Source organism: Cnephaeus nilssonii (genome assembly GCF_951640355.1).
Source record: "Cnephaeus nilssonii genome assembly, chromosome: 1".
In the NCBI taxonomy this organism is placed as follows: domain Eukaryota; kingdom Metazoa; phylum Chordata; class Mammalia; order Chiroptera; family Vespertilionidae; genus Cnephaeus; species Cnephaeus nilssonii.
In genome coordinates, this window is record NC_137072.1 from 49151672 (window position 1) to 49172389 (window position 20718).

At 35.8% G+C, this 20718-nt stretch overlaps 1 protein-coding gene across 1 annotated transcript in view; it reads right to left on the bottom strand.

Moving 5' to 3' along the window:
• BANK1 (B cell scaffold protein with ankyrin repeats 1) overlaps positions 1-20718 on the bottom strand; it is a gene marked incomplete at its 5' end in the record, with an annotated part of 309000 nt that overhangs the window by 153814 nt on the left and 134468 nt on the right. The window contains one exon of the mRNA XM_079774535.1: positions 13221-13417. Within this exon, the coding sequence (XP_079630661.1) occupies positions 13221-13417 (197 nt within the window). The remainder of the gene's footprint in view (positions 1-13220; positions 13418-20718) is intronic.

The following is a 20718-nucleotide window of genomic DNA, read 5'->3' on the forward strand; positions in this document are numbered from 1 at the left end:
TATATAAGGGTATTAAACTATGATTAGGAAAGAAAATTTTTATCAAGGGAAATAAATCCCTTCTATTCTTAAAAGAGAAGAATTGTAAGAGTCCAAGGCAGAGCTGCTGGGCTTGGATATAGGGAATGTTTTGTCCCCATGGGGGAAAATTTGGCCACTTCCTGCTTCTATTGGCTCAGCACTGTATCTGATTTAATGAGCTCTTAAAAACGTATAGGTTGACTTATAAGTGGCATTCATATTTTAATCATTTTAAGAACAGAAAATGAAATCCGTACATTCTCAGCAATGAAAATGGATATATAATTATGTTTTATTCTTAAAATATCAACAACTTGTTTTTATATTTAAGTTGAATATATATAAAATAAGAACTGAATTAAAAATAATAACTACCTTAAATTCTTAGAAAAGTAGATATATAAGTAATAGGAAAGGAAAGCAAAGTAGATCTTTTAGCAGATGTTAAGTGCATTGCCTATTAATAAATACAAGTTATTAAAAGTTAACAAATCTATTTTCAAATGTTACTTTTATTTTTACCAGCAAGAATTGGGACTGTAATAAAAATGATTCCTTTAAAAGGTAACTATTGTTTTTCTCTTTCTCTCTCTCTCTCTGTCTTACTAGGTAGGTTTACTTTATGGTATTCTGCAGCTAATCAAACAAAGACACCAATAAATGGCAATCTTTATTTTCTTCTCAATTTTGTTTAATCTTTTTCTCCCTTGAAGTAATAAAAAATGACAAACATTTAGAAAAGAGAATCATTCTATAAAAAGAGATTAAAAGAATAAAAAGCATCTATATTTACTTCACTTTTTTCTATTTCTCTTTTTTTATTGATTAAGGTATTACATATGTGTCCTTATCCCCCCATTTACTTCACTTTTACTTTTAGTAAAAAAAAATCCTACTGCCTGTATTTTTAACTACCTACTATAAATATGTTTATGAGTTCTTCTGTGCTCTAAACACAACATTTTTTGGTATATATTTTATTAATATCCTATTTTAAATGTTAAAGCTTTTAAAAGTAGATACATGGTCCTTCCCAGTTCATTATTGTAAACAAGTCAAAGAATAATATATATCTTATGAAAAAATCACATAAGATGACTAGGTTTTCTGGTCCACGTTGGAGCTTACATTTGCTCTCTCTGCTTTTTCCCCACAATTGCACATTCCATTCCTTTCACCCAGATGCATCCCTCATGTTTTTCCATTAAATGCTTTTTATTTAAAATTCTGTTCATGATTTATCTTCTTCTTAAAAAATTTCCATGTGATTGCAGTTGTTACAGTTATGACACTGCCTTCCATTTATGGGTATTTTAATATTTATGAAGATGTTTTGAACATTTTTATGTTCATCTATTTCATTATCTACTGAGACACTAGCTATTGCTTTATTTTTCATGAACAAGTTCAGCACTGAGACTTTCTTTTGCCTGAGGTACTTTGCTCATTGAGTACACTGCCACCACAGGGCTTCAGCCTTAAGCATTCATAATTTAAGAATATAAATTATTGCACATTTTTCCATTTACATAGAAATATTCTTTTACCATTAATTGAGAATGCAATTATAATCAGGAGTTAAATCCATGTGCTTATCTACAAATCCTTTCTTTTTCTAAGTAAGTCTTCTCACTCCAACCCAAATTGATTACATGCTTCTCCATTAGACATTGTTTCATTTAACTACAATTTGCTATAATACAGGATAAAATATTAATTTACTTCTTACATAATAGTATTGAGGCAAAAAAAAAGTTTTGTATATTTGTTAACACAAGTCACTTTTTAAATTCAAAATGGTAAAAAAAAAATTTAAACCCAAATTTAAAGGTATTTTGTTATTGAATTTTAGCCCTTTAATACATGTAGAAACTGCTTTGTCTCCTCTTTGGTTTCTGGGTTCCAATCTTCAATAAAATTTTTTCATATGAGATTCAACAGAGTTATAGATATATCTGTATACTACCAAAATATAAATACTGAAGATGGGTAATGAAAGATAATATTTTAATGGTATACAATTTTAAGGAATACAGAGAAAGGCAGTAGTTTTAAAAGGCTTTAAATGGAAAAGAATTGGACTTAGATGAGAAATACAGCTGTTCTATATTAGTGCATAACCCCAAACAAAGGGCAGTTTCTGAAGTTCAGATCTGTAAAATGGGAGTAAAAATACCCAATGACACAGATCCTTATAAGGAGGTAATGGAAAAGCACCAAGAAAATGCTGACACAGAAGCACTCAGCAAAGGCCAGTTTGTTGTCTCTTTCTCTTCCTTTCCTGAGTCAGATCTATACGAAACAAAAAGAAGGCACTTGATCTGGATAAAGAGTAAGATACCTTTCAGGTAATATTATGAAAACAATGCCACTAATCTCAGGGATCTTAAACCAGTAGATACAATGTGAACAGCCAATTCATAATTTCATGGTGGATGCTCAGCATCAGGAAAGTCAAACAACCTCCACTCTGATCTCGGATATTTTTATTTATTTATTTATTTATTTATTTATTTATTTATTTATTTATTTATTTATTTAATTGTCTATGTCTCCTTTTTCCCCAATTGACAGCCCCCACCCCCGATCTTGGATATTTTCATAGTTGTGTATTTCCATGTGAATGTCCTTTAAGACTTGCTCCAAACCTGTGTTATTTATAATTCCACTATTCAAAATCATTTGTTTAAATAATTCATAGTAACTATACTTACAAGTCAGGAAATGCAATAAATCGCATTCTCATGCTCAGTAATTGGTCACTGGCTACAGAATTTATTAAATGGACAATAACGTATATGAAATGAAACTTCTTACTTTTTTGATATTGACAACAGAAGTATACAATCTCTTTTCATCTCTTGTCATTTGAAATAAAATAACAAGCACATACTTTATCATCTATTTGCTAGGTAAATGCCTAATATTGCCAGAACAAGTATTTTACACATTAGAAAACTGGCAAATCTAAATACTCTATCTCTAAGAAAATAAAATTTAGTAAGAAAATATTAAAATAAAGTCACAAAATAGCTCTAGATATTTAGATAAATGATGGGAAAATGCACGGGGTAATGTTTTAATGCATTGCATTGGCCTGAATCTAGTTTTAAGGATAAGAAAAAAAGCTGTTTGTGGAGGATTTGGAAAGATCCTCAAAAAGATTAAGTGTGTGTATTGATGCTAAAACATTGGAATATTTGCCAATATCAAAACCCCTTGTACCATGATAATGAACAGTGTTAAATGTCTCCTTCACCAATGGTAAATTTCTGGAAGCCTCTAGAATTTACTTATTTATTTAATGTTTCTTCTAGCTGAATTTTACTTTCCCATAGCCACTTCTCTTAAACAACTACAGGAAAATAACATTAATTTTTTATTAAGAAAGAGTGAAGAAATAAAATGGAGTCATTATAGTCAAGCTGTTAAGTTACTAAAATCAAGTAGAATAAAGCATGAGGAAATGATCCTATTCTTAATTTAACTGGCCTGAGACCTTAAACTTTCTGAGCTGTTCAGTTGTGCATCAGATCCTGGAAGAGAACCCTGTGGAAAACCACTTGACATCCATTATCCAGACCACTGGGAATCTAGGCGATTACCATCTCAGATCAATCCAGAGTCTCAAAATGCAGGACTGATTCTTCCTGAAGAAGTACTTTTTAGTATAAAAATTCTCAGCTTTTCTTCCTTCTTTGGAAACTCTGGGTATTGCTTGGTGGTGGAACCTAGTATCCTTAAAACTAGATACATAGCTTAAAACCCCTGAATAAATTTTTGCCATTTATTTCTAGCCACAGCCTCCTGACTGTGTATCCTCAACATGATCTTGGTTGAATTTATCCAAATCATGCTTTTACATTTTATGCCTTTGGAAAAGAGTCTTTGCTATTGTTATTATTCAACATTTACTATCTACAAACTGAAAGACATTATGGTAGGTACTACCGGGAATATGGAATAAATGAAGCATGGTACTTGCCTCCAGGAACTGAGAAGTTGATAAAAATCAACACTGATTGACTACTTAATTCATTTCAACACATTAGTAGTGAACCTAGGATATTTGCCAAAAACTATGTTAGGTACTGGACATACTGTGGCAAATGAGATAGAACAGACCTTGCCTTCACGATATTCATAATTTATTGGAGAGACAGGAAAAAACCCCACAATAAATTTTAAAAAACCTAAAAACATTCACCAGTATTTACTTTAAATTATAAGTAGTTTCACAAAAGGGTCCTCCAAGAATGAATAATAGAAGAATAACACCTAATAAAATTAACATTTATTGAGTGCTCATTATTTGCAAGGTTGTTGTACATGTTTTACATGTATTTATATTTAATAATCATAACCATACTATGGAGAAAGGTGTTCTCTTTATCTCCATTTTACAATTGAGAAAACGGAAGCATAAAAAGAGTAAGTGACTTGCTCAGGGGTACATGGCTACAGAAAAGCAGAGCCAATGTTCAGACCCAGGCAGGTGGCTGCAGAGCACATGTTCTCCGCCTTTTTCACAATATTTCTAGATTATACTAAAATTTTCAATGGAGATTAGATTAGAGCTATGCTGTGGTGGGTCTTTGATGCCCAATGACTGAGAGGGAAGACCTCTTAGGAGGCCTTTTCAGGGCAATAGACCAAAAGAGAGAAAATGAGGTATATATTAAGGGAGCCACAGAGAGAATAAAAAGAGGGACCAGATGCAACAGATTACAGCTAAGTAAAACTGTTGAGATATGATAACTGAATTGATAGTCTGGATGGGAGTTGTTTGAGGGAGAGGGAGGTTATAAAAATGGGATCAAGGTTTAGTTGGACACTTTCTAGCTACTTCATCTCTATAAGTCTCTTTCTCCTATGAAAAAATTGGAAATAGTAAATAAAAAAAATAGTAAAATTAAAAAAAAAATAGTAAAAACTTCCAAAATGCATGTTGGAAACTTAAAATAAGATAATGGAATTAGAGTGTTATGCAGAGGGTTTGCACAAAGTTAGTGTCCTTAAATGACATTTGTGACTATCTTATTATGATTTGAAAATAGCCGATGATTATGCCATTAACCAGGATGGAGCAAAAAGATATTTGGGTATATTGAGATCCAAATGCTTGTAATATATCCAAGTAGACATTTTCAGCTTGGAAGCTGAAACCAGAGTCTTTAGTCAGAAGAAAAGTTCAGATTAAAGATAATCATTTAGCTATCAATCACAAGAGACAATTGCAGAAAGAATCAGCTGGTGGAGAAAGAGAGGAAAGTCAGTGAAATTTTAGGGGTCAGTGAAATTTAAGGGTCAGTGAAATTTTAGGAAGAAAACCAGTGCCAAAGCTGGAGCCAAAGGACATCTGAGAGGAATGAGTGAAATGAAAAGGCAGACCATTCATTGAAAAAGAGATTGAGGAGAGAGAACCAAGATGGCCAGCATAGGTAAACGCCTGTACTCGCTGCCTCCTACGACCACGTCAATATTACAACTAAAATACAGAACAACTATAATCCAGAACCACAGGAAAGCTGGCTGAGTGTAAGTACTACAACTAGTGAGGTAAAGAAGAAAGCACACTGAGACTGGTAGGAGGTGCGGAAGTGCGGAACGGGCTGGTCCAGCACCCAGGTGTGCTGCTTTTTTAATCAGGAGGGAGATCACCTTTTTGGAGACTGTCTGGAGGAGCCCAACCCCACACCAGACCCCCAGCCCAGGGTCCCAGAGCTGGGGAAAGAAGTCCCTATAGGCCGTAAGAACTATGCACTGTAAAAACCAGTGTGGGTTGGGGCTGAGTGGCACATAGGCTGCTGGAGACCTAACTGCTCCTCTTAAAAGGCCAGCACCATGAACTGAATTTACAAGCTCCCACTTCCTCTGAGCTCCAGTGCCCGGTGAGGTTCTGGGGGACTCAGACACATACAGGGAGAAACTGGACTGTCTGGCATCAGGGAAGGAAGTTGGGGGCAGTTTTCTTCCACATGGAGGTACTCCAAGTGGTCATTGTTCCCATGCTGCGACCTCCCTGGTACAGGGCTGACTGGCCACCATTTCTGTTTGTGCCACCATGATGATTCACTGAGACCTTGCCCCACCCAATTTACAACCCCACCCCAGCTGTGTGCAGTGGCTTTTGTATATGAATGACCTGTACTTTCTCAGCCTAAAACCTGTCAAACAAGCTGCAGCTGGGTCAGGGAGACCCAGAACTAGCAATAAAAGGCCCAAGGCTGGCACCAGCACCAGCCTGCCTTTCTTCACAGCTAGGCCTTCACTGACACTTCCAAACCTGATACAAAGAAGAGGAATCTGCAGATCTCTCTGTAGTTCCTGCTGGGTGGCCCTAGGCAGTGGCTGACTTTCCACCTTCCTGGAGACCCAAGAGCCAGTATACCCAGTGGTCAGTGTGAGACCATACCAGATTACAACTCTTCACATCCATAAGAGACACACTCAGGGGGCAGACTCAGTGAGCACTAAAGCCCCACTGAAGCAAGTCCTGCTCCATAAGGGTGTCTCCTGCACAGCAACTCTCCCACTGTAGTCTCAGCTGGTCCCCATACCCAATTGTCCTAGAGGTCAATTCCCTACACTGATACCAACAGCAATCAAGGCTCAACTAGAACTGTGCTCACAGCACACAAAGGGGTGCACCAAGAGTGTCCACCTCAGGTGATTGGGGAGGCCGAGCCACTGGGCCCTATATGACACCTACCACACAAGCCCACTATATCAACTCAAGGAGACCTAGCAGCTCTATCCAATACATAGAAACAAACACAGGGAAGCAGCCAAAATGCAGAGACAAAGAAACATGTCATAAATGAAAGAAATGGAAGAAAGCAAACTACTGGATATAGAGTTCAAAACCACAGTTATAAGGTTACACAAGAATCTTCTAGAAACCTCCAAGGAACTTAGTGAGACCTTCAAGGATCTTAGTGAGAAGCCCCCAAAAATGTAACAGGACCAGTCAGAAATTAAGCATACACTGACTGAAATAAAGAATAATATACAGGGATTCAACAGTAGATTAGAGGATCCTGAGAATCAAATCAATGATTTGAAATATGAGGAAGCAAAAAACATCCAACCAGAAGAGCAAAAAGAAAAAAGAATTCAAAAATGTGAAGATAGTGTAAGGAGTCTCTGGGACAACTTCAAGTGTAACAACAGCCAAATTATGGGGGTGCCAGAAGAAGAGAGAGAGCAAGATATTGAAAACCTATTGGAAGAAATAATGACAGAAAACTTCCCCTACCTGGTGAAAGAAATAGACTTACAAGTCCAGGAAGCACAGAGAACCCTAAACAAGAGGAATCTAAAGAGGACCACACCAAGACATATCATAATTAAAATGCCAAGGGCAAAAGACAAAGAGAGAATCTTAAAAACAGCAAGAGAAAAAGAGTTAGTTACCTACAAGGGAGTGCCCATACAACTTCCAGCTGATTTCTCAACAGAGATTATGCAAGCCAGAAGGGAGTGGCAAGAAATATTCTAAGTGTTAAATAGAAATAACCTACAACCAAGATTACCGTACCCAGCAAAGCTATCATTTATAATTGAAAGTCAGATAAAGAGCTTCACAGACAAGAAAAAGCTAAAGGAGTTCATCACCACCAAACCAGTACTATATGAAATGGTGAAGGGTATTCTTTAAGAAGAGGAAAAAGAAGAAAAAGTTAAATATAAAAAATTATGAACAACAAAGTGACAACAAATATGTATCTATCAACAAGAGAATCTAAAAGTCAAATGAATAAAAAATCTGATGGACAGAATAAACTAGTGAATGGAATAGAATCAGGGGCATGGAAACGGAACAGACTGATGATACTCAGAGGAAAGGGAGTGTGGAGGGGTGCAGGAAGAGATTAGACAAAGTTCTTATATGCATGTATGCATTACCTATGGACACAGACAATAGGGTGGCGAGGGCCTGGGGTGGGGTGGAAACCGGGTACATGGGAGCTTTGTGGGGAGAGGAAGAGGAATATCTGTAATAATCTCAACAATAAAGATTAAAAAAAGAAAAAGAGATTGAAAAGAAAGTAGAGTTCTTGGGAGTGTGTGTGTGTGTGTGTGTGTGTGTGTGTGTGTGTGTGTGTTTATGTCTTCTATTTGTTCAGAGAAAGAGCGGGTCTGAGTCAGTTCTTTGTAGATATGAATAACAAATCAAAAGAAAAAAGGTAAATGCAATATCACTTATTATGGATCTACTATATATTTAATGTTTTCACATTTATTTCAACAAGTCCTAAAAACACCTTGTAAGGAATTATTTTTCTAATTTTCAGATAAGGAAACTGAAACTGAGAAAAAAACAGGAGTTGCCCAAAGGAAAAAAAAACAAACTTGAGTTTCATTAAGTTAGGATTCAAATCTAATCCTGACTCAATCTCAAGGCCCTATGAGTAGAGGAAAATGAAAAATTTGACAAAGAAAAGAAGGGAGTTGAGGGAGTTTAACAGGGTGCTTCGTACTGCAGATTTAGACTTGGAAAAAAGTAAAATTCTATAATAGCCACTATAATAGCCACTATGGTGCATTTAACAGATTTTAGAAAGAGATTGCTAACTAGCTCCAAAAGCTTAACTGAGACATGAATTTGTAATGCATGCAGTCAAGTGCAGTTATGTGACTTGTTCCAGTTTCTTCAGTTCTAACAGAACATCAATATTGAACAAAGGCCAGACTTCTAATTGTAGGCTGGCCTATTAAAATATATGCTGAAGATAGCAGTTTGGCTATTTATCTATGAATTCTCAAAAACTAAGCTAAAATATTGAATATGGAAAGAATATGAGCAATTATTTTATTTAAAATATTGGATCTGTTTAAGGGTATTATTATGTAAGTGAGATAAAATAAGTCCTTAATTTTGAAGCTTGCCTTCTATTCCATAAATGAGTAAATACATGCTGAGCATATCAGGTGCATTTGATGTGGGAAGGGAGTCATTATACATGATCAGCTCCTAGACTCATCCTATATAATAAAAGCCCAGCGACCATAATGTCATAATGACCAGAATGAACGCTCAACCAGTCGTTATGAGGTGCATTGACCACCTCTGGGTCCCTCTCCACCCCTGCCTGCAGGCTCTGATCACCGGATGGCAAGCAGTGGTGGAGCGGTACTGGGGACTGGTGAGGGGAACCGGGTGGGTGGTGGCGGCGGGGCGGGAGTGGGGACTGGCAAGCAGGTGGATAATGGCCTTAATTGCAGGCTAGGCCTAGGGACCCTACCCATGCACTGGGATTTTGTGCGCTGGGCCTCTAATAAGAAATAAAAACCACATAAGCAAAGCAGACTATGCTACCACTCAGATTCCATTAGTATACTACTATACACTAAGTGGAGTGGAACAGTCTACTAGAGAACAAAACAGTATAGGAAGTACCGAATGAGCAATGCTAAGAATAACAGAAATAAAGGGCCAATAAGAGTAATGTTCACTGGCCTTATCACATAAAGCCTGTCTTCTGAGTAATTGATTCTCTACACCAGTCAGTTAATCACTGCTCTTCATTAAAATACTCTATGTACTGCAACATCTACCTCTCTGCACCTTCATTCTGAACCCTTGGCCATTTGAAAATGATCATGGTTATTGTCTATCAGCCAAACTCACTAGAGGGCAAAATCATCATGCTCTCTCTTTTTCTCTCTCTAACATACACACACAAACACACTCACACCAGCCCAATCACTGTACACAAGGGCAGAGTGTCTAATTAAGTCAATGAGAGCAAGATGTCACAGGATTCTTATCACCAACCTGAGCAATAGAAAGATTATCAGTCAGAAGTCCTCCTAAAGAGCCCGCTAGAGAAAGTGCATGGATGAATGATTTTTCATTTCATATATATATTATTGATTTTTTACAGAGAGGAAGGGAGAGGGATAGAGAGTTAGAAACATTGACAAGAATCATCGATCAGCTGCCTCCTGCATACCCCCTACTGGGGATGTGTCCGCAACCAAGGTACATGCCCTTGACTGGAATCAAACCTGGGACCTTTCAGTTCACAGGCCGACGCTCTATCCACTGAGCCAAACCGATTAGGGCTGATTTTTCATTTCTTAAATTCAACTGAAGATTATTTATGACTAAGATCTTATTAACATACACACCAAACTACATGACCTCTGTGGTGGAAGAAAGAAGACACCATCTGGATACTGTTCCTAATTTAAGTAAACATCTGTTGGTTCTACACCATCTGTTGGTTCTACACAACTCCATAGGGGCCCAACAGAGAAGCATATATTTTCCTACCTACTTATACATTGATGTAATCATTTTATTTTAAGTGTTCAAAACTGATAGAGATGTATGAAATGACATGCTCAAGATAATATAAGAAAATATCACGTTACTTTGCTTAAAACACATTATAATTTTTGCTATATACTTTATCTTAAATCACAACATATCTCTTAATCTGTGGCCAAGTTATAGTTTATTTTCAGTATTTCAAGTGCTTTTGATTGAAAATATAAGTTTTTATAGGACTGAATTAATTTTCAATATTGTACTTGTTATTGACATAGTCTGGGATTTTCTCAAGCATCCTGTTAAGTAAATTGTGGTTCACACCCAATTGTGGATTTAAGTGCCAACACTTTTGCTCTTTGTCCAGCCACCTTTCATATTAATTCCCCCAGAAGACATTGTCAGAAACTGACAATTGAGTAATTTATTTGAAAGACCTTTATGGATTATAGAAATATTTGGTATTATTATCTTTAACAGTACTGAAAACATGAAAGAAGTGTAGGTGTTAATTAGACAACTTTATGAAAACATGAAAATTACTCATTAGTAATGAAGAGGTTCTGTTCACAGGTTGTATGCAAATTATTAACCTCTCAAAGGAAAAGGGTCACAAAAAATGTAAGAAATGTGACTTGAGGCTTCTTCATCTTTCTCCCTCCTCCACACAGCTAACAGTAAGATACAGAGGGCACTTATTTGTTTATGAATGCATGCAAATGGTTCTCTTTTTTTCTGTATTTTTAAAAATCATGAGGCTTTTTCCTTTTACCCACTTTATTCAGTAATGACCAAATTCACTGTATTTTAACTCCCTGTGAAAGCCTAAAATGAACAAAGTTTCACTGATGGGGAGGGAGTTAGGAAGAACTGAGCAAATAACTAAGTCAGCTGGGCGGGGTGGCAAAATATGCTTGAATTTAAAAATATGTATTTCTGCAGGACAGAAGTAAGGTCCATTGGTGTATTGTAAACCTCAAACATGAAAGAATATCTACTCCTTTCAATAATTCTGAAACAACTGTTTGTGGAAAAACTGAATTTATATGTATTAATCTAAGATTTATCAGAATGTGATTATAACATTAAAGCGATTATAAAGAAAGATTAAAGTATTTTAACAGCATAATGCATATTTTAATTGCATATTTTTCCTCTACCAGATTTAGCTATGTTATTAAAAAGACAGAGCTACCATAATTTAGAATATAACATTTCAACATGTGAGTATCTGGCATAATGTCACTAAGAAGGTATGACTTTTGGATTTATATTAACACATTTTTTTCTTGTGTGTTGACTTTTAGGGGAGTATAACTGAAGTCCACCAGTAGTTAGAATAGGGTTGCAGGGAATTGTGATGTGCTGACTTAATAGTACCAGGGGCAAACACACAAGGTTGAACTGAGTCACTGACTTACCCGAGATAGATGGCATGTTTTCATATGGCACTGATCAACGATGACATACAGTGGCTAATTACTAAATGAATGTACTCATCAGATATATAAGAATTACCATAAAAATTCTTTCCAGGAATAAAAATAATTTTTATTCCATACTTGAAGAACATAGAATAAAATCAATCTACTTTATTAGTTTTATTATAAAACTTCATGATGTATTTATTTTAAATACAGGAAAAATATATCCTGTTATAACTCCAGATAGTGAATGATATACATGCTCTTCTGATAACTCTTTTGCTATTTCTTGAAAGTGGGGTGGGGGGGGGGAGTTACATTAGTTGTCATTTTGCTTTCTGGAAATCACATATACCAGTTACTTTTAGAAGTCCAATATCACACTGATGTGATCTAATAGTTAGAATAAATGCTAACAAGTCCAGAAACTATTTATAGCTTTCAATGTTTTATATTAAATGTTCATGGGCAATGAAATTATTTATTTTGTGAAAATGCAAATATTGACAAATTCACCAATAGAACCATTGTCCTATTACATTTTTCTCGGAGCCATCAGAAGTATAATTCACTTTTTTGAGCAAAATGTGTATACTTCTGTTACAAACAGACAATCATTGCTTTTCTAAAGTTGGTTATGAAAACACAAAGTATGTTTTATGTACTAAGGTAGCATCCGTTTCTTCAAAATCTTCCCTTGGTTGCATTCTTACAAAATTAATATCCAATAGTGTTCTAAAATTTGGGGCTTCAACCTCCTTAATAAGAAACTGGAACTTAATAAAGAGAGAAAAGGAATCACAGGTGAAAAACAAATTTAAGCAACATTATTTAATTTTTATGGGGTAAACTTTTTGAATGATTATCAGAATGTATTCTTTTAACCTAATAATTGTTTATTTCATTTTATGTGCCCAAAAACGTCTTTTTAAAAAATTTTAACATGTTTATTTTACATCATGATTTCTTTGTCTTTATGGATACAATTTTGGGAAATAAATATTCCCTTCTCTTTTTCACTGCATATGTATTAGTAGGGGTAGGAAACACAGAATATGAAAGAATAGGCCAAGGGTGTAGAAAGTGGAAAGATAAAGCTGAAGAGAGAGGAAAAGTGAGTGTTTATATGAACCCTTCTGTACCTAATAATGTCTTATTTAGACTTTTGAACAAAAGGATGAAGGTAAAGATTTTTATTTCCTTCTCACTATCTCCTCTCTAATATTGAACAGGCTATATGGAAGCTAAAAAGACCAGATAAATTTCAAAAAAAGGCTATGTAGGAGTGGGAGTGTGGAATCAGAGGTTCTTTATAGCAAAACAAAAATAAGTTGACTAATCTTGCAAAATGCTTAAGACAATGAATGACTCAGGACCGACAGACACTACCAACTAGTTGCTCAGCAGCATCATTTTCACAAAGCATTGTGTGTATGCGCACGCGCACACACACATTTAATAAAAAGAATTTTAGACATGAAATGGGGGAGACTTACTGAGAAGTCTTCAAAGATTTTCTTGAGTTCCTTGTGACCATGCCTTTCAGCAATACATGCTGGATCTGAACCCTCCAAATTTTTTATCTGAGACGCCCAGGTTGCTCCCGAACACTGAAGCAAATGAATAGCCAAGTTCTTGAAGCCAAATTTTGCTGCACAGTGGAGAAGAGTCGGAAGTTCTTTGAAGTGAGTATCTATAAGCATAAGAATTAGTATAATTTAGTGTGTTTATCATATCTGCAATCCTATGAGAAAAAAATCGAACACAATCTGCTCCTCAATGTCGTTCCCACGTAGCAGAGCAGACTTTCAATGTGATTTTACATATAAGAAACCGTCAGTGGTTTTAGCAATGCAGAATCCGCCCCTTCTATTCCTCATCTTAAAATATATATAAACTAATATTCTCACTAGCATTAATGTCTAGCTCTTACTTGTGGGTAAGTTTGATTTGGAAAGGAAGATCAACCTCTCAAATATCTATAATAATAAAAGCATAATATGCTAATTGGACTGGACGTCCTCTGGACAACCTTCTGGACGGAGCCCCAGTAGCAGGGGCTGAAGCAGAGGCAGCTGCCACGGTTGGTGGGGGCCCAAGGCAGCCGCCACAGTGGCAGGGGCGGAGCCCTGTGCCACACCGGCAAGGCCAAGGGTGAACCCGAGTGGGGGCGATGAAAGGATTAGAAAAGACAGACAAGAGAAGGAAAGCTGGGGCTTGGTGGGACGCTCCTTCCCTGATGGGGAGCCAGCAGCACCATGGACTACAAGCCCTGTCTTTATTTTATAGCGGATGCCACGAGGCAAAGTAAGGGCGTGGTCAAGATGTTTACAGCATTCTTGTGGGTTTCGATCCTACTCAATTACATGCACCTGATCAAGCTTTGTTTACTTGCAGCCTATATCACTTAGGTACATGGGGCCACATGCTTGGACCATAGGTTCAAGCTTACAACTACAGCTGTTGGCTATAATTGTGCTGGGAGGGCTCTGACCTCCAAGCTGGGACTTGCACGAGGCCAGGAGAGGACTGTGCCCTCTCATCAGTCCAAGGCTTGAACCTGTCCAAACACTGTAGCTGCACCCCACAGAGCCCCTTGCACGAATTTCGTGCATCGGGCCTCTAGTAACAAAATAAAACACTAAATTGTAATAACTCCTTTTGACTGTAGTTTGATATTATCAAACACTAAATAACAAAACTAAATAAGTTCATCTATACAACTTCCGTGTTTTCTACTGCCAGGCTAGTATGCTTCCTTCTGAGGTTGAAATGAACATTAAATTCCTGGAGGGGTTATATATTAGATTTCTAGGAGAAATTGTTTTTCCAAAAAGTAACTGCAACAGAAAGTCTAGGTAAACAGTTTTATAAACATCTCCAGTTTGGAAATTTCCATTAGGATTTTACAGCTTTCATATCAAGGTTTTGAAGTTTGAATTTCATAATTATAATACTTATTAGGCATCAATTAGAATACATCATTAATTATGCATGTCTATAAAGTGATAAATGTATACTGCTATCCCAATGACAAAACACACACACACACACACACACACACACACACACACACACACACTGGTGATGATGATTTGTTATTCTACACTTCCACATGTAAATGGAAAAATACGTATTATAGAAATTACACACCAGCTTCCTTTAATAGCTGTGGCTTGCCAGTAGCAAGCAAAGGGAAGACTTACAGCAACAGAAACCAAGGCCTCAAAGCAAAAGTCAATTCTCTTTCAGCAAAATTGTACAGCAATGAAAACAGCCACCATACAATGTTTTTGAAAACTGAATCTGGCCTCATTTACCGCTTTGCTATTTTGCAGTTGAGAAAAAAAGGAAGAGAAGAAAAATAAACCTTGAGTTTTCAATTCACTTGGATGTTTCAGGGCTGAAGAAATTTTGTTTGTCAGTATATGTTTTAACAGAAAACAAAACAAAACCTTCCAGACATGTTAAGAACCTTATTGTAAAAAAATAATTTACCCTTCAAAATGTGTTGGGACTAAATGGTTGTATGTAAATCTATTGTCATATTTCAATAATAAACGCATTGGTCCCTTTTTATATGATGTGCAATGGGTCAAAATTATCAAATATTTCATGAAGATAAGCTTATGAAAGCTAAGGTAGAAACCAATTTTCTTTTTATTTATTGATGTATTTGTTTATTTATTTTAAGAATCTGAATTGTTGAAAGTATTACATATGTCCCCTTTTTTCTCCCATTGACCTTATAGACCAACCCTGCCCCCCATCCCAGGCCTTTACAACGCCATTGTCTGTCTCCATGGGTTATGCATCTGGTACCAAATTTCAAAATAAAAATAATATATTTTCTTAAAAATATCTTAAGATATCATTTTCTATTTATTTTCATTACAATGCATTATAAAATGTAATTGTCTGATGTAATTAAACCAGCCAAAGTTAATAGGGAAAAGTATTTGCAGAGTAATATTAGATTTTTACATGCCCTTGATCATGTCTTTGCCACATCACTCAATATTTAAAAAAATCATTACCTGGCAATCTATGTTTTATGCATTGATCCTAAACATTGCTATTCTGGCAAATTTTTAAATCACTCTCAATGCAGCTGAAAATGTTATTTTTATTAAATAAGTGTTTAATCATTATAGGAACAGTTCCACCTTTTAATCTAACCAACCTCCACTGCCAGTAAATTAATCAACATTAAGGTAATATAATATTTTAAAAACTTCATTAAGAATCTCTCTACTTATGTACAACAAAAACAGTAATAAGGACTGCAACAAGTGGTCATGTTTTTTCAAGGAACATGTCTTAACAGTCTTGATACCCTGAACCATGTTTTCTGACACACAAGAGGAAGTTCTGCTGACTTAAGATTTTCTTACTGTTCGCCCTGGCCAGTTTTTCTCAGTGGTTAGAGCGCTGGCCTGCGGACCAAAGAGTGGTGGGTTCAATTCCCGGTTGAGGGTATGTACTTCAGTTGCAGGTTCGATCCTGGCCCTGGTCTGGGCATGTGTGAGAGGCAATCAGTCAATTTGTCTCTCTCACATGTATGTTTCTCTCTCTCTCTCTCCCCCCTTATCCCTCCCTTCTCTGCAAATCAATGGAAAAAATATCCTCTGGTGAGGATTAAAAAATATATATTATACTGCTGATACTATAGGGGGTCACAAGTTTGAAGGTTACTTTCTTTATCTTTCATTTCTTTATTTTTAGCGGTAGCTTAAAATCCATTAATCTACTTGCATCCTTTGTGAAGTTATAGACAGAAAAGAGGTTTGGAGGACACCTTTCCCATCTCCTACATAGGAAAAGAATTGTGTTCCTAGATGATATTCTAGGTACTGTTTGCATACCTCTAATGATAGTGTGATTTACTTCCTAAGACACCTGTTTCTTGGTTATATAATCACTAGAGGCCCAGTGCATGAATTCATGCACAGGTGGGGTCCCTTGGCCTGGGTGGTAATTGGGGCTGATCGGGGCCTGCGGGGGAGGGACCGAGGGAAGTTGGCCAGCTGCAGGAGATTGGCTGTGGGAGCACACTGACCACCAGGGGGTAGCTCCTGCGTTGAGCATCTTCCCCCTGGTGGTCAGTGCACATCATAGCCAACCTTAGGCTTTTATATATATAGATTACTTCTGTTGAGGTGAAATGTATTTCTTCTAAATTTCTATATCTTCTTATCCTTTGAGCAACATAGAATGAAAGCTACAGCATGCGCTTAGAATCAGCAGGCTCTGCCATTTTTTCTCTATGTGAACTTCAGTATGCTACTAGTTATCTGAGTCCAGCCTTCTCATCCAAATTTGTAAGGCTATTGAGATCATTAAATACTTAACATATAAAAAGTGCCCAGCAAGGTGTTTGAAACATTCAATAAATATTGGTTTCCTTCCATTTCTCTCTCTGCATCAAAGCATCTTTGTCCTAAATCACCTTTGTTCCAACCTTATGATCCCTAATTCTTTTCATTACTATAAAATACTTACCATCCTAGATTGGCCCATAATAGTTGGACCTTTATAAAATGAACATCAGTTTCAAACTGCCCAAATGATCATCTACACAAACCCTTTACATTGTCTTGAATGGGGTTATTTTGCCTGCTTATTTTCATTAAGTAAGAAATGCTTAGCCTGCTAATGTACATGGCCAATAACTAGAAAATTTCTAACTTAAGGTTTTTTAAAATTAAAATGTGACAATTAACCTTTCAAAGAATTTGAAATGATTCATGAGAGTTATATTAGTTATTTTAATGTTAATCAATTCATGATCTTTAGCATTATTTTTGCAGGACATCAAATTAAATAAACTCAGTATGTGCATATCGTATTATATTAATACTAGTATATGTATGATATTCATATATATTAAGGTACTCATATCAACCAAGTGTGATTAATACTAAGGACTAGTTTGGGTTTTTATATTATACATTTTATAAAATCATACTTTTTATATATTCACTTTGATTTTATTAAGATGAAAATTTGATATATTGGTGATTTCCTCTGTATTTGGAACAGGTATGCTTGTAAACAGCATAAGGTGAGGAAGTCCTTTAGTTTAAAAAAAGCTTGCTGTGAGGTAACCCCCTATCTGGCACGCTCAGCATCAGAGAGTGAGTGCTGATCAAAAAAAGTGCCTGGGACTCAGAGGAGTATTACATGCTGCCCCTCACTATTCTTCAGTCTTCGTGGAAATCTCCAGCACATGATTGCTAATGCTTTTACTTAGAGATATTTACTGTTTTTATTGAATTTTTAAAAATTAGTTATTGTCTTAAACTCATAGAATTTATTTTATAGTTTATAATCTTACTATCTGATTAAAATAACAGAGTCCTCAATAAGATATTTAAAAAAAAAACCTTTTAAAATATGCTTAACCTGCAGTATACCTCTGCTTCAATTTATGGCAATTTTCATTTAATCAACCAAGGTTCATTACATCTACTTTTATTGCCAAAGTGTAAATAATGAAGCCATTATTCACACTAAGGTCTGGCCAATTACTCTTGACTTTTTTTATGTTTTTCAATTGTTTCAGCCAATGTCTGTCAAATGGGAATTTAAGGAAAACAGAATATAATGTCTGAGAGATATTTTTCAAGGAAAATCCAAGTTTAATAGTTTTTAAAATAAAATAAATAGATGAGTTGGCATGTAGTAAAGAAATTGAGTCACATATTTGTTTGTGCTGAGCCATTTCTAACAGTTCAAGGTAATCCCTATAAAAGATGGACAATGATTCCATTAAAGTAATCAAACCAAAGCTTTCAAAAGATTAACCTAGTTCACCAGAATAATAAAATGGGAATATATGCAAGGTTAGAATATCAGCTTTAAAAATTTAAAACTAAGATGAGTATGCAAACTGGAAGTACATGACCATGTAATCCATTTGCTCTCATAAATCACTATCTGTAATCATAAATATTTATTCACTTGGAATAGGATGACCAGGTGGCCACTTTAGGACAAAACAATGAAACACACAACATAGAGAAGATAAAATCAGGAGATACGTATTCTAATACCAGCTCAGCCACTAAAGCTGTGGTACTTAAGAAAGTTCCTGCATGTCCCTGAACCATTTATAAAATAGAGGGTTGGGTTCAGAATTGTAGGACTTTTGACATCCTTCTGAGATAGAAACCACACCACTGATGGTTTTAAAGTAATTTTCCCTGGATGCTAATCAGATATCAATTAAAGGAGTAAGGACCATAGTATTTGTGAAGATTGAAGAAAGGTAATGATTTTTATTATTTTCATCATATGTTTTGGAATCTGATGAAATGTTAGTTTTCTGCGTATCTATAAAACACAATATTGCTGAGTTTATGAATCCAATTGCTCTGTGACAGGAGGAGCATGTATGCAACACATGAGGTATCACTCTTCTCATCCTGTAGAAAGAGCAGACATGTATAGCAAACCTATTTAGAATTCCAAACAATAAAACTTACTGCCAAGGTTACCATGTTTCTAAAACCTTGATAATATAAATTACATGAAAAGGGAAATAATGGTCCATCAAAGTCCTTTGCTGCAGTTTTGTTATCTCCCATATTATGTAAAATATTAGAGGCCCATTGCATGAAGATTCGTGCAAGAATAGGCTTTCCTTCCCCTGGCTCGATCCCGGCTGCCTGGGAGCCTGCAAGTCCTCACTCCTGGTCACCAGGGAGTGCCGCTCCTGTAGCTCCCTCCGCCTCCTGCCCTCCCCTTCATAGCAGGCATCCCACCCTGCCAGGCCGCTTCATGCCTGCACATACAAATTAACCCACCATCTTTGTTGGGTTAATTTGCATGCTCACTCCTGATTGGCTGATGGGCATCATGGAGGTATGGCCAATTTGCATATTTCTCTTTTATTAGTGTAGATTAAGAGTGGGAAGCCCATAGATATACACATTAATATCAACCTCAATTGTGTATTCACCTTGCTAATTTTTGTACTTGAATTCTTGATACTGAAACATTCTTTAAACTTGTATCCATTTTGTAAGTTCCTTGTTAATTTTCTAAAGAAACTTCATACCAGTTATTCTTTTTACAAATGTTTTAAATAGTTAAATTTCCAATCAACATTATATTCAAATGAATCCTGATTTCATCTTTAAAAAAATTAAAAATGATGCCTTTTGTTATTTTAAACCCTAAATTGAAAATAATACATTTAAAATTTAATATTATTTCTCTTACAAGAGACAATATTGTATAGTTAATGATTAAATATTAAGGCTTTGGAACAAGATTACATGGATCGAATCCCAACTCCAGCATTTATGAATAGTGTGTTTGGACAAACTACTAGAACTTTCTGTGTCTCAATTTTCTGAACCATGAAATAAGGATAATATCTATTCAATCAGGTATTAAACCTAGGTCCAATGTATTTTTTTCATACAAATAAGTACAGTTGATCTTCATTATTTGAAGATTCCATATTTGCAAATTTGCCTATTCATAAAAATGTGTTTGTATGTCCAAATCATACTGTGGCATGACCAGTCATTGGTGGACACGTGCAGAGCAGTGAAAAATTTTGGTTACCTGAATTGCACATTCCCAGTTGAGGTCAGACAATGCTTCCTGTTTTGGATCTCATACTGTAAACAAGTTCCTTTTTTTTAATCACACCTTTGTGTTTTTGTTGATGACTTCATTGTTGAAAGTGGCCCCCTGCTGTAAGTCTGCAGTGCTGTCTAGTGTTAATAAGCACAAGAAGGCTGTGATGCACTTTGTGTAGAAAATAAGTGTATTAGATAAACTTCATTCAGGCATGAATTAAAATGTCATTGGTGGTGAGTTCAATATTCATGAATCAAAAGTATATATTAAATAATGTGCCTTGAAACAGAAACACACATAAAACAAGGTTAAGTATTGATCCGTTGATAAAATTGTGACCAGAGGCTGGCGGGAACCTTGCCCTGTATTAGTCCTGGGAACAGTGGCTCAGTATTCTCT